The 14,062-nt window shown below is 43.3% G+C and overlaps 1 protein-coding gene across 2 annotated transcripts in view; it reads right to left on the minus strand.

The window, feature by feature from the left end:
- NFXL1 (nuclear transcription factor, X-box binding like 1) overlaps nt 1-14,062 on the minus strand; it is a 74,223-nt gene that overhangs the window by 38,018 nt on the left and 22,143 nt on the right. For both annotated transcript variants that reach the window (XM_075261528.1, XM_075261521.1), the window contains exons 12-15: nt 5,777-5,867; nt 2,479-2,599; nt 422-581; nt 36-127 (exon numbers count right to left, since the gene is read on the minus strand). In XM_075261528.1, the coding sequence (XP_075117629.1) occupies nt 36-127; nt 422-581; nt 2,479-2,599; nt 5,777-5,867 (464 nt within the window). The remainder of the gene's footprint in view (nt 1-35; nt 128-421; nt 582-2,478; nt 2,600-5,776; nt 5,868-14,062) is intronic.

Consider the following 14,062-nt stretch of genomic DNA (forward strand, 5'->3'; position numbering starts at 1 on the left):
ATTGTATATGGCTAACACTAGAGCTTGGTACTTACATAGGCATGGGGACCTTGCAGGGAGGACATGGCAATGCTTTCTGGATATAGGCGGGTTCAGAAGATTGTTCCCATGGACCAGCAGGCTGAGGCTAACAAAGAAAACATATTGTTAAAAGGACAGCCCATTTTTTGCACTTGCAGAACCACTATGTTAGAAAAGGTTGTATCAGTTTTAGAAAAAATGAAATGATGATAAAATACTTTAGAGGTCCACGCTGAATTTTGCTTATTCCCCTGCAGTAATGACATGCTGCAGTGAATCAATGGCCTCAGTGGAGACGCCTGCATGTATAGCACATGGCCACTGAGGCGTCTGATTGGCTACCGGGGTCATGTACATGATAGAGGACACAAAGATTTCTTTCTCCAGATTTAGGTCTTACCAAGCCTTTCTGTTTAACAAGAGCTTCATCATGGCAAGACTCCGGGCACAGGTGACCACACTTCTGTAAAGTTTTCTGACAAGACTGTCGACAGGGTGGGCAAGGACCAAAATGGCATCTGTGTCGCTCTCTGACCTCATGGTGACAAGTAGATGGGTGACTAAATCAAGACAAAATAAATCCCAGAAAAGCATATTGATAAAATTAATCAGTAACAAATATAGACATGATAAAGTCATGATATATAAATTTATTTAAAGGGGCCATGCATGGAAAAAGAAGGCTTACCAGTGAATTTCTTGCACAGGATAAGCTTTAATGCAAATACGTATATGTGTTGGAAGTCTGTGCGAGCTGTCTCCTGACTCTCTGTGATATCACCGGCTATCCAGTCGAGGGAATACCCCGGTATTTTACCCTGCATAACCCTTTGGAAGAGGCTGAGATCCTAAAAAAATGATGCTCACCCTTTAAATCCCCCACAGCTCTAGAACCGCCCTTCTACTGGACTCGGTTTACCTTGCTGCTGTAATGACATCGCCACTTGCCAATAGGACCATTAAAGGCATGGCTTGTGAAGGGTACAGCATGGGATCTCATAGTGCAAGACAAGGTACACAATGTCTATTAGGGTCTACTGGTGCAGAGATACAGAGGCTTTAATGTTATATTATGCAGTTTTCTCCCTCTGGGCATGGTTTTAGGATCTCAAAAAAACCTCTGTAACAGCATGTTACAATATTCTCCGTTATAATCCGTGCATAGTGACTATATACTACATAGTGATGTGGCCCCATGAAGGCCTTTAACCCCTTCCCTCCTATGGCATTTTTTGATTTTCGTTTTTGACTCCCCTCCTTCTAAACCCCATAACTTTTTTATTTCTCCCCTCTCAGAGCCATATGAGGTCTTAATCTTTGCGGGACAAATTTTTCTTCATGATGCCGCCATTAATTATTCTGTATAATGTACTGGGAAGCTGGAACAAAATTCAGAATGGGGTGGATTTGAAGAAAAAATGCATTTCTGCGACATTCTTACGGGCTTCGGTTTTACGGCGTTCACTGTGCAGCCAAGATGACATGTCCCCTGTATTCTGTGTTTCGGTACGGTTCCAGGGATACCAAATTTATATGGTTTTATTTACATTTTAACCCCTTAAAAAAAAAAATCCAAACCTGTGTTAAAAAATTTTTTTTTCTAAAAGTCGCCATATTCTGACAGCCGTAACTTTTTTATACATCCGTGTACGGGGATGCATAGGGCGTCTTTTTTTGCAGGGCCGGGTGTACTTTGTAGTTCTACCATTTTGGGAAATGCTATTGCTTTGATCACTTTTTATTAAAATTTTTATCAGAATCAAAACAGTGAAAAAACAGCAGTTTGGCACTTTTGACTATTTTTCCCGCTACGGCGTTTACCGAACAGGAAAAATATTTTTATAGATTTGTAGAGCGGGCGATTTTGGACACAGGGATACCTAACATGTATGTGTTTCACAGTATTTAACTACTTTTATATGTGTTCTAGGGAAAGGGGGGTGATTTGAATTTTTAATACTTTTTAAAAAATTGTATATTTTTTTTACTTTTTTAATTATTTTTTTCTTTGCATTTATTAGACCCCCTAGGGTCTTGAACCCCAGGGGGTCTGATCACTAATGCAATGCATTAGAACGCTAATGCATTGTAAAAAATCATCATTTCTTTTGCAGGCTGCATAGCCCAGCCTGCAAAAGAAAGAGACTGCAGACCGGCCGGAAGCCTTTACAAGGCTCCCAGCTGTCATGGAAACGTGACATCGGCCCTGGAGCTTGCTCCAGGTGCCGGCGATCACGGGCAAAATGGCGGCACCCATGCGCCGCCAGGAAAATGGCCTTTGACCAAGGCTCCGGAGGGGTTAATGCCTCCAATCGGTCCGGGGACTGATCGGAGGCATTAGCGCTGGGTGTCTACTGTGTAAAACAGTAGACACCCGGCGGCTACGGCAGCCGCCCTAGTTAAACACCCGAAATGCGCCGTTCTAGTACGGCGGATGTCGGGAAAGGGTTAACATACCTGCATAGCTCCTTACAGCGGGGAGGCTTGGTGCTACGTTCTCTCCCACAGGGAACAGTAAGGACAGTTTTCCCACAGTTGCATTTCACATCAACTGTCTCAGGACACGGATAGCAGCTTCCTGTAATAACAAAGAATATAATGTTCAGTATATCCAGCCCTTTAAAAAGCATAAATGAATTATAGTTCTCTTCCTATCTGTAAAAAAAATTCCATCAACTACAGAGGATTTCCACTGAATACACAAAAAAAATCAAATAAATTTCTAAATCAGCTGTAAGTAAAGTCTAATAATAAGGCTTATTTTACTTATCCAGAAGGGAACCGGAATATCACAATGAAATCTATTTAGTTTTCAGCTCTTAGCCTTAGAATGCCAGGAAAATCAGTACGTCTATGTTCACATCCGTGTCAGTGTCCTACTGGAGCCTCGGGCAAAGAGGACAAAAAAAAAAACAGTCCTACAAGCAGGACTTTGTCTGGCGGAATCACGGAAAAATCAACAGATACCCGTTAAATCCCATTATGGTCAAAAGGGTACCTTGGAATCCATCAACCTCTCATCAACCCCTGCAATGCATCACATGGACAGCCAGTCATCTGAATAGCCGTCCTGTAACACAAGGCACTCATATTATTCAGACAAGGAGATGGAAACTCAATGGGGCTGGATCTTTAAATCCCCTGACCTGATAAAGGGTTCCTCCTCATATATCAGACACACCGTGCACCTTGTTATACTCCAGCTTGCAGCTGGCATAGATTTCAGGGACCACTGACACCAACCAACTGTCATAAATGAGTGTAAATGGGGTCCAGCGTACAAGATGCTGCAACCCCTTGGAGGAAAGTGATGAGATTGGTGCAAAATGAAAAAAGTTGCAAAGATTGGGGGAGAATTTTTTTTTTTTTTTAAATGTAGATTGTGAGCCCACACAGATTTTTTCCCTATCAGTATGTCTTTTTTGGAATATGGGATGGAAATCCATGCAAACACAGGGAGAACATACAAACTCCTTGCAGAAGTTTTTTTTGCCCATGGCAGGATTTGAACACCAGGACTCCACCGTTGCAAGGCTGCAGCGCTACCCAATGAGCCACCGTGTGGCCCCTGGGGGAAAAATTTTGAACCTTTTTAGGCCTTGTACGCCAGAAAACAGGTGTACAAAGCTGATCAATCTCTTATTATAGTCAACGGGGGCAATCTGACACGGCTGGCTCCCATCATATGATCGATCTGGATGTTATTTTCGGAACAGAGACACACAGAGGTGAGCATAGCCTTAACCAGTTGTTTGGGGGGGGGGGGGGGGTCCGAAGCCATCCATGTTTATGATCTTATAAGAAGGGTTGTATATGATGAGACGATCCTTCTAAGTCGGCAATTTCATGAAGTTTTGGCCTGATCCTGTCCATTCCTTGTACCCTACCTGCTCTGCATAATTCTAAAGCTTCATGCAAAATCTGCCATTTCTTCCTCTCCTTCATCCGATCACTTTGCACGTCTTAATCAGATTAGCAGAATGTCAGTAATTGAACTCTAAGGAAGGCAATTTCGGACAAATATCACAAGGGTGCGGAGACTTTCATGTGGTTACTTATCAGGGCGCTCATCCTTGAGACCTTTAGAAGGGATCCCATTCTTAGTTGTATCGCCTCCGAGATGTAAATGAAAGCACGCAGCACAGAAAGCCTCCTAAAGAGTCTTCTAACCTTTCAAGTGATCACGATACACAGTGCCAGGCATTCCACCATGACAGCCCCATAAATAAGGGCAGAGTGTTATTTTAGTCTCAAGTTAGCTTCAAAGAAATGAGTAAAATCAATGTTGCTTTTATGATTAGGACCATAAAATTTTGGCTGTTGCATAAATTCTTGATTTGTCTTGTTATGGTTTGTGCCGTACTAACAGATCCAGCAAACTAAATGTGTTAACAAGCCGATACCTAAATGGGGAGGGGGTCGAACCTGAAGTCTGACACTCATAAACACTGCTTAGAGAAAACCACATGAAATACTAATGGGGGCTCCCCTAGGCCGGCCTGCAGGTAATAGGGTAACACATGCTATATTCAAGGCTGGCTTCCGTCTACACAACAGTCATTAGTGACCACATCTATTACAGAGAACGTCCGGCAGGACAAGCATGCCCTTCACAAGGTTAGGAAGGCTCCATCCTGGAGAAGAATTCAGGCTTCACTAGTCGTATAGCCAAGGTTTTGCCAACAACACTTTGATGTGTCCCTTGGGGATACAGAATTTAGGAAGAAAGTCCAGCAGCAACCAATGCAGGTGCAGTACACCGCACGTCACGACATAGCAGAACAGTAAGGACGGAGGATGTCCATCCTGCACGACACCGTACATGGAGCTACTACACAGTGTCTCCATCGCTGGGGTCCTGGGTATGATTACCACCATAGACATCATCTGTATGGAGTTTCTATATTCTCTCTGTGTTTGCATGGGCTTCATCCCACATGCCAAAAATATATTGATAGGTAAATTGAACTGACGCTTGTGGGAGTTGGGCATGAGCGCCTGTATGGTGGCCACTTTTATATACCACTAGAAAGCCAACATAGATCAACATAGACGTCAGGTATAACTCACGCCAGTTTTCTTCTAGGCGAAAGCATCCCTACCTTGGTCTCAGTGACTATAACGGACTGATAAGCTATGCTTCCAGTATATTGTGTGCATGATCTTCTACCAGCCAAACGGCACAATACTGGTTTGTACTATAGGAGAGCGGACCTGTCTCCATACTAAGCTGAATAGTTTGATGACCGATCCTGTCCCAGCACCAAGCAATGAATAATTTGGTAAGGCCTTACACACACAACTGAGTATGCGGATGAGGAGCAGGATAGGACACATGTTCTATAAATATCAGAATGGAGCGGAGCATTGGAACCGCCTCGGAAGAGCTTTGGACAGTATGAAGCCAAGGAATCTAGAGCTAGGACATCAGTGTCCCATACATCTCCTCCTTTATGCACAGCAATAAAGGCTCATCTATGCGAACCAAAAAAAACAGTATGGTTGGTGCCTGACAATCTACTGCCTATCCCCAATATGCACTGGATGGCTATGTATTTGGAAAAGATTATTTATAACAGTAAGGCTAAGGTTAAGAGCTTTCTTTATTTTTTCCAAAGTACAAAGACATGTGGTCTGTCCTGTTGTCTTGTGAGTCTAGTGCATATTGCAATTTATTGAAGAATACTTGAATTACCTTAAAAAATCCTAAATATTGGAAAAGCAGTTTCATACATACACAACTTCATACTCTTACCTCTGTGGCACACGGAGGGGCACTTGTGATTCCGACATCCCAGGGTGCGTCCACATTGCTGATCACAGCCGGGGCAGTTCCCTGTACAGCACTAGGCGAAGAGAAATAAAGGTGTTTACTTCTAAATAAAAAACTAAATCTACTAAAAATGACCTAAATTAGTGAGATTTCATATAATAAAAGGGGTTGTCCACTGAGGATAAAGACAGGCAAAGAACAGCAGAGAGGCATTGTCCCAAATTGTTAGCTCTGGGATACTCATTCTCTTGTGCTTTAAAGGACTTTGGTAAATGGAGAAACAATAAGTTTGGATGTTTTTGTGTTTGTTCCTAAATCACACAAAAACAACTCAACCGATTTAAATGAAATTTGGCACATAGATGGATTGTAACCTTGATTAAAACATAGGCTATTTTTATCCTGGTAAATGATATGGTTTCATGACTGTTATGAATTTATGTTCACATACTATATTAAACATCTCTTAGCTGCCACCTTATCTCAGCCAGGGCTGTTATCTCCTTGTGTAAACACACTTAACCCTCAGTGTGTAGACACATTTGCATATTATCTGATCTGCTCCAGTGCTGACAAATATTGGCAATTTTTAACATGCCTGGATAAACAGAATCTAATTTGTTGCAAACAAAGAGAGCTATAAAAGTAGCCAGAAGTCACAGAGTTCTCCTCAAGCACAGCTGAGGGGAATCATCGACGTCAACAACACACTCATTATATGGTGTCCCAGCGAGGTGCTGAGATGCCGAAACAATCCCAGGCAGAGTGCAAGAACCAAGTTCAGCAGCAGGCCAGCTTGAGAGCTGCTGAAACGCTGGAGAATGCGGATAATCAACTCCAACAAAACGATCATTATATGAGGGGCCACACGGTGGCTCAGTGGTTAGCACTGCAGCCTTGCAGCACTGGAGTCCTGGTGTTCAAATCCCACCAAGGGCAAAAAACCATCTGCAAGGAGTTTGTATGTCCTCCCCATGTTTGCATGGATTTCCATCCCATATTCAAAAAAAAAAAAGACATACTGATAGGGCGAAAAAAAAAAAAGTACATTGTGATCTCCATATGGGGTTCACAATCTACATTTAAAAAAAAACCCAAAACACTCATTATATGGCGTCCCAGTGAGCTGCTGAAATGCCAGAACAATCATGGGCACAGTGCCATGAACGAGTTTAGCGGCAGGCCAGCTTAACAGCTGCCGAAACGCCAGAGAAGGCGGATCATCAACACCAACAACACGCTTATTATATGACGTTCCAGTGAGGTGCTGAGATGCCGGAACAATCCCAGGGACAGTGCAAGAAACAAGTTCAGCGGCAGGTCAGCTTGAGAGCTGCCGAAACGCCGGAGCATTCGGATTATCAACGCCAAGAACACGCTTATTAATATGGTATCCCAGCGAGGTGCTGAGATGCCGGAACAATCACAGGCACGGTGTGAGAAACAAGTTCAGCACCAGGACAGCTTAACAGCTGCTGAAATGCCGGAGCAGGCAAACCATCGACGGCAGCTATTTCCTAAATATAGGCGGATCATCGACGCCAACAAGCCGCCGACAAAGTCTTATTTCTTTATTTCTTATGGTAGAGTTGGAAGGGACCTCAAGGGCCATCGGGTCCAACCCCCTGCGAGTGCAGGTTTTCCTAAATCATCCCAGCTATATGTTTATCCAGATTCCGCTTGAAGATTTCCATTGATGGAGCGCCCACCACCTCGCGGACAGAGGCTAGTATATATACATATGTGGCTGTTTACGTGAAAAGGGCCCAGATCGTCGATTTAATTTGTCATTTTAATTCTAACGAAATCTGCACCAAAAGTGTACAAATTCTTAAAAGTCTCAACAAATTTGTAAACTTGACATATTTTTAAATAAAATTTTTGCATAAAACAAAATTGTGATTTTTTTTTACCCAAATGTTTTGGACTATTTTCTCTATAATTAGTATCGACGATCTGGGCCCTTTTCACGTAAACAGCCACATATATCTTCCATACCCAAACATTTTGTACCAATACCTACTCAATTTGGATCACCATAGACATGTGATTTTGTATCAGGATGTAACATTGTGTACAAAATCTTTTTTCGCCCCTTTTCCATCGAGGTGCACGTGATTGTCGTCACTGAGATAAAACCAGACCCTCTTTACTTTCATCCCTATAAATTAGTTGTGAGGTTTGATAGTAAAACAAAGGAATTAAGTGAAAATCTGGACGGTTGTATTTGAGGAATGTCTATTCTGCTCCAGGAAAGAATAACAAGAATCTATAAACTTGGATTTTCCCATCTCAACCTCCTTTGTTCATTCTGTAATCTACAGCGCACACCAACCTCTTATAGGGATGATCCCAAATGTGATGTAACTCACTAAGCAAATGTTTGCACCATAACATGAACCAACAGTTTCCATGGTGGCGCAAGGAAATGCTGCAATTATTTACGCAGCTGGGGCGGTGGAACGCTTAGCAATAGGCAATAAATTTCTGTAATGGGGCGACGATTTAACCGCTTCCTGCACACCAATGTAAGAGTCAACAGGCGTCAGTTTGCCGAGAGACCATGGTGGACTACTGTGCAACAGATGGGATTGGGTGAATACTAGTGGTATATCCTAAGAAGCGTCTATGCATATTACTGTAAGCATTCCTATACACTGTCTATCAATAAGTATTTGGACACCTGTGGTCCAAGCGGCACGAGTGGCAATTACATCCTCAACCCTCCGGGGCTTTCCACAAGTCCTTGTATGACGGCTAGTGGTATTTTATTCCATTCGGCTTGGAGAAGACAGGTAAGTTCTTTCACTGATTTTGGACGGCTGCTGCACCCCTTAGTTCGGCGATCCAACTTGTCCAAGAGGTGCTTGATAGGGTTCAAGTCTGGGCTCTGGGCAGGTCAGTGCAGTCGTTTAGCCTGATTGTCACTGTACCAAGCCATGGTAGATCTCGTAGACCTCACTACATGACAGCTGGCGTTGTCATCCTGGAAGTAACTTTGGTCTGACCCATAGAACCGCCATAATGTAGGAAGCACACTGATATCTAAAATAGTGCAACAGGCGTTGGGGTTGAGTTTACCATGCACTGGGACCAAGGGTCCATCCCAGGAGACACACGCCCAGACCATAACTCCACCTCCGCAGAACTTTACTGGGTGTCCAAATACGTATTGGTAGACAGTGTATTATCTAATTAAAAAATTATGGTTATTAAAAGTCCTTTATCAAAAAAAAAAAAAAAAGAAGAAGAAAGCACATAAACTACAACTTTTTCTGCAAGACAGAACGCCCCATATGGCTCTGTGAATGCAAAAATTAATAAAAATGAAAAAGTTGGTCCTGAAGTTAAAATATGGCCGGTCCTACTGTTTACATTTTTAAGCTAAAAATATTCTTTCAAAGAAGAAAGTTTATTTTCCTTGTCATTATATCTAAAAAAACCTTAAAACATTCTATAGTTTTCACTTTGGTCCCTAAGCCTAATAATACGGTGACACCTTTTGTTCTGTAGAGATCACACTCATCTCATCACCTATATGCAGAGAACACACCATTCACTATAGGTGGTAGTCACCACTCACCTCTAATAAACAGTATCGTATATACTCGAGTATAAGCCGACCCGAATATAAGCCGAGGCCCCTAATTTTACCAAAAAAACCTGGGAAAACTTATTGACTCGAGTATAAGCCGAAGGGGGCTTTTTCAGCACAAAAACTGTGCTGAAAAATTCGGCTTATACTCGAGTATATACGGTATATTAAATCTGCCTTGGTAAGTCCTCTCTAGATTATAGGTTCCCAATTGAACATGGGTCAAAATGAGACCTGGTGGTTAGGGAGGCCATTCACCACCTGCTATCATGAGGTGGACTGCCAACCCTAGGATAGAGATCTGGGTCCAGAGATCCATTAGTATGACGAGTCTATTGAAAGCGACCAGTCTTGCAATTAGAATGCTCGTGGCATTGTATGGCTACATGGCAGTGTATTGAACTAGTGGTAAGACCCCTTGGGGTCTTAAAAATAAAAAGTTAAAAAAAAAGAAAGAAAAAAAAAGTGAAACCCATTCATATTAGGTATCCCTGTGTACAAAAACTTCGAGAAATATTTTGCCCATATGGTGAACCCAGTAGCGGGAAATAAATCAAAAGAGCCAAACTGCAATTTTGGGGGTTTTTTTTGTTGCTTCACCTCCTCTAGAAAAGTAGATAAAAAACAATCAATACAATAGGCATTTCCCAAAAAGGTACGAATAAAAAGTATGCAAAAAAATAAACGATACTGGAAATAAAAAATAAATAAATACTGATTTTTTTTTTTCTTTTTGCAAAGCTGCAAACAGCGATGTGGGCGTCCCCACCGCTGCCAGAGAATTGTCTCAAGCGCCGCCTCCTTCTTCGTCCACAGCATCATCTTCAGTGTCTTCTTCCGACGTAGGCTCGTAACTTCTAGGCATCAAACCTTGAGCAGAATAGACTGCGCAGGCGTACAGGCCATGGGAAAATGGCCGCTTGCACAGTATTGTTAGCGGCCATTTTCCCGTGGCCTGTGCGCCTGCACAGTCTGCTCTGCTAGAAGTTATGAGCCTGCGCCGGAAGAAGACATTGAAGATGACGCTGCGGACGAAGAAGGAGGTGGCGCTGGAGACAATTCTCTGGCAGCGGTGGGAACGCCCTCATCGCTGTTTGAGCGCTGGGGCCCACCCCCATCGCTGCGAGAGAACTCATTTGCATGCCGGTAAAAATCGGTATTTCTAAGGAACGGCGCAGCGGAGACCACGTCTAAAGGTAAGAGACGAATAGCCTTCCTAAAGGCTATTCCAACGTCTTATCCACAAAAAAAAAGGTTTTAATGGTAGAATCCCTTTAAAAAACAAAAATTGAAAAACGGTGGGGGCGAAAAGTTTCCAATCGAAAATAAAATCACTGCAAAACAGAAATACCCAACTGATGGTTTTACTAACGCTGATGTGGTTATATTATCCTTTGTCTTTATTGCCGGGGTTCTGTGTCACCAGTTTATTTTTGTGGTTTGTGATTGAAAAGTTCTTTGAAAACCACAAAAAAAAAAAATTGGAAAACAAACAAACAAGTTTATGTGATTTCCTATGAGCCAATAGTTCCAATTCTGCCTGAACTGCATCAAATGAGGAGCGGTGGTCAATCTAGTGGTGGTTTTAGATCAAACACGGAGGGGCTTAGAGTGATTTGAACCCTGTTACGTTTGAGGTTATAGTTATGATTTACTCCTAGAAATATTCATGTTAAGCAGAAACATTTAGGCCGGGACCACGAGGGATGCAGACGCTGCAGAATTTCACATCAAGGAAAATTTAAAATGCGTTTCTCTGCAAACCACTGCTGCAAAACCCACTCAAGATCACATGGTTTTTTTACTGTAGGTGACCAGCAGAAATGACTAACATACTGTGGGGTTAGAGAGGAATTTTCACCACCTCCAAATGAAACTTCTTGTATCCCTCGATAGGCGCCCCTCTACTGATTCCATCACATATTTCTCTAGCCCACACCATTTCCAAGCAATCATTTCTGTTAGTTTCAGTACAGTTATGCTCCCTACTATCAGGTGGGCAGTCTCAGATCATCTGCCCCAGCTGAGAACCGCCCACTTGACAGTAGGGAGCCTGATTAACACATTGGGTGCTGACACTAACACCACCAATAGCTCAGAAACAGAGAGAGAGAGACAGAGAAGAATTTCCAAGTGCACCAGAGTCGGTGGAAAGGATCCTATTGAGCAGGGGTCATCAAACTATGGCCCGTGGGTCAAATGCGGCCCGCTGAGGACATTTTTCTGGCCCACCGCATGTGGCCCACGTGCTGTCACCTAGATCACTCACTAACGGGGAATCTGGTACATGACTGACTGCAGAGTGTGACCTCTGCACCGGTGCGATCAGCTCCTGCAGTCAGAAGGAGGACGCTTGGCGGCTCTGCATGGGTAAGCATAATACTGTGTGTATGTACTTTAGGAGCATATAACACTGTGTGTGGGGAAGTGGGGGCATACTGAGGAGCATATAATACTGGGGGGGCGTACTGAGAAGCATATTATACTGTGTAGGTGGGGTGTACTGTGGAGCATATAATACTGTGTGGGGGAGTACTGAGGAGCATATAATACTGTGTAGGTGGGACGTACTGTGGGGCATATAATACTGTGGGGGGGCTGCTGTGGAGCATATAATACTGTGTGGGGGAGTACTGAGGAGCATATAATACTGTGTAGGTGGGACGTACTGTGGAGCATATAATACTGTGGGGGGGCTGCTGTGGAGCATATAATGCTGTGTGGGGGGAGTACTGAGGAGCATATAATACTGTGTAGGTGGGATGTACTGTGGAGCATATAATACTGTGGGGAGGCTGCTGTGGAGAATATAATACTGTGGGGAGGCTGCTGTGGAGCATATAATACTGTGGGGGGGCTGTTGTGGAGCATATAATACTGTGTGGGGGAGTACTGAGGAGCATATAATACTGTGTAGGTGGGACGTACTGTGGAGCATATAATACTGTGGGGGGGCTGCTGTGGAGCATATAATACTGTGTGGGGGGAGTACTGAGGAGCATATAATACTGTGTAGGTGGGGCGTACGGTGGAGCATATAATACTGTGGGGAGGCCGCTGTAGAGCATATAATACTGTGTGGGGCGAGTACTGTGGAGCATATAATACTGTGGGGAGACCTGCTGTGGAGCATATAATACTGTGTGGGGCGAGTACTGATGAGCATATAATACTGTGTAGGTGGGACGTACTGTGGAGCATATAATACTGTGGGGGGGCTGTTGTGGAGCATATAATACTGTGTGGGGCGAGTACTGATGAGCATATAATACTGTGTAGGTGGGGCGTACTGTGGAGCATATAATACTGTGGGGGGCCTGCTTTGGAGTGTATAATACTGTGAGAGGAGCTACGATGGAGCATATAATCTTAAATTTTTTTTAACTATATTTTGGCCCTCCAATGGTCTGAGAGACAGTCAACTGGCCCCCTGTTTAAAAAGTTTGAGGACCCCTGCTTTTGAGGGTGGTACAAAAAGTTAAAGTTGGAGAAAGATCCTCTTTAAAATCATAAGACATGGATAAGATCTGCTTAAATTTCATCTACTATGCTGCTACTGTAGATGGCAGCAGGTTAGCCACCTGTGAGTATGTGTCAGGTAAAACACTATAACCCAAGCCAAAAACTGTAGTTTCCACTGGAGCCGGAACTGGTACGTATAAGAAAAAGGTAGCGAAAGTCTAAGCAGTGATCAGCAGTCACTTACAGACCGATGATTAATATCCCAAGGATTCCTGCAGGAAGGACATGATACGGACTGAAGGAGGGAAGGTCAGGGCCACACTGTGCAAAATCAATTGAAAGCAAGTAGAAGAAACACAGAAGCCAGATGTGCATCTTGAGAACCGCTCTACGAGCCTTGGGCTTATTATAAGTGATTGATTAGAAAATGAAGTGTGAGCGCCATAAGGAACACCAGTCCAAGCACCCAGTGAGTGGTACGTGAATGATGGTGTGTGCGTGTACTCTTCAATGTGTAACCCTAGACCAGGAAGGGATCACAATGGGAAGTGAGGCAGTGTTATTACAATTCTGGCTTTCCATCAGTCTGAGGTAATAAAAGGCTAAGGTTTCCTACTCTACAATCCCTGGCGTCTGTGACCACATACTGATGAGAGCTACAAATACTTCTTACATGACGTATCCTAATGTGAGGACAAAGACTGGTCCAGAACTAAACATAATACGGATTAGATTATTAGGGAGAGGATTGTCAAATTATAGCAAATTATAACGCACTTAGCATGTGAAAGAATGATGATAACTTATGGAGTCTTCCAGCACCAAATCGAGTTGTTCCACCGGTAGGTCATCAGTATGTGTCAGGGTTCGACTCCCGGACCCCACAAGTAATAGATCACAGAACCCCTGCTATGCAGTGCACCGTTCCTATTACCTGAAGGATGCTAGAAAAGATGATCTTTGAGGAGTCCGATCATATGCTAAAATATGTGGATAGGTCATCAGTATGATCATTTGATTTGGGGCCAGACAACCCCTTTAAGCCAGCCATACATTTTAGATAGCGGTCAGCCAAAAGCTAGCTTGCCCAACTTCCCCATAAATGTGCCAACCTGGCTGAGAAAGGCGGTCCAATTGTATAGAATAGGACAGAGAAAAAAAAATCTTAAAATAATGCAGAAAACAAAAGAAATACAACACCATCCTTGTCT

This window comes from Leptodactylus fuscus, chromosome 1 (assembly GCF_031893055.1).
Source record: "Leptodactylus fuscus isolate aLepFus1 chromosome 1, aLepFus1.hap2, whole genome shotgun sequence".
In the NCBI taxonomy this organism is placed as follows: domain Eukaryota; kingdom Metazoa; phylum Chordata; class Amphibia; order Anura; family Leptodactylidae; genus Leptodactylus; species Leptodactylus fuscus.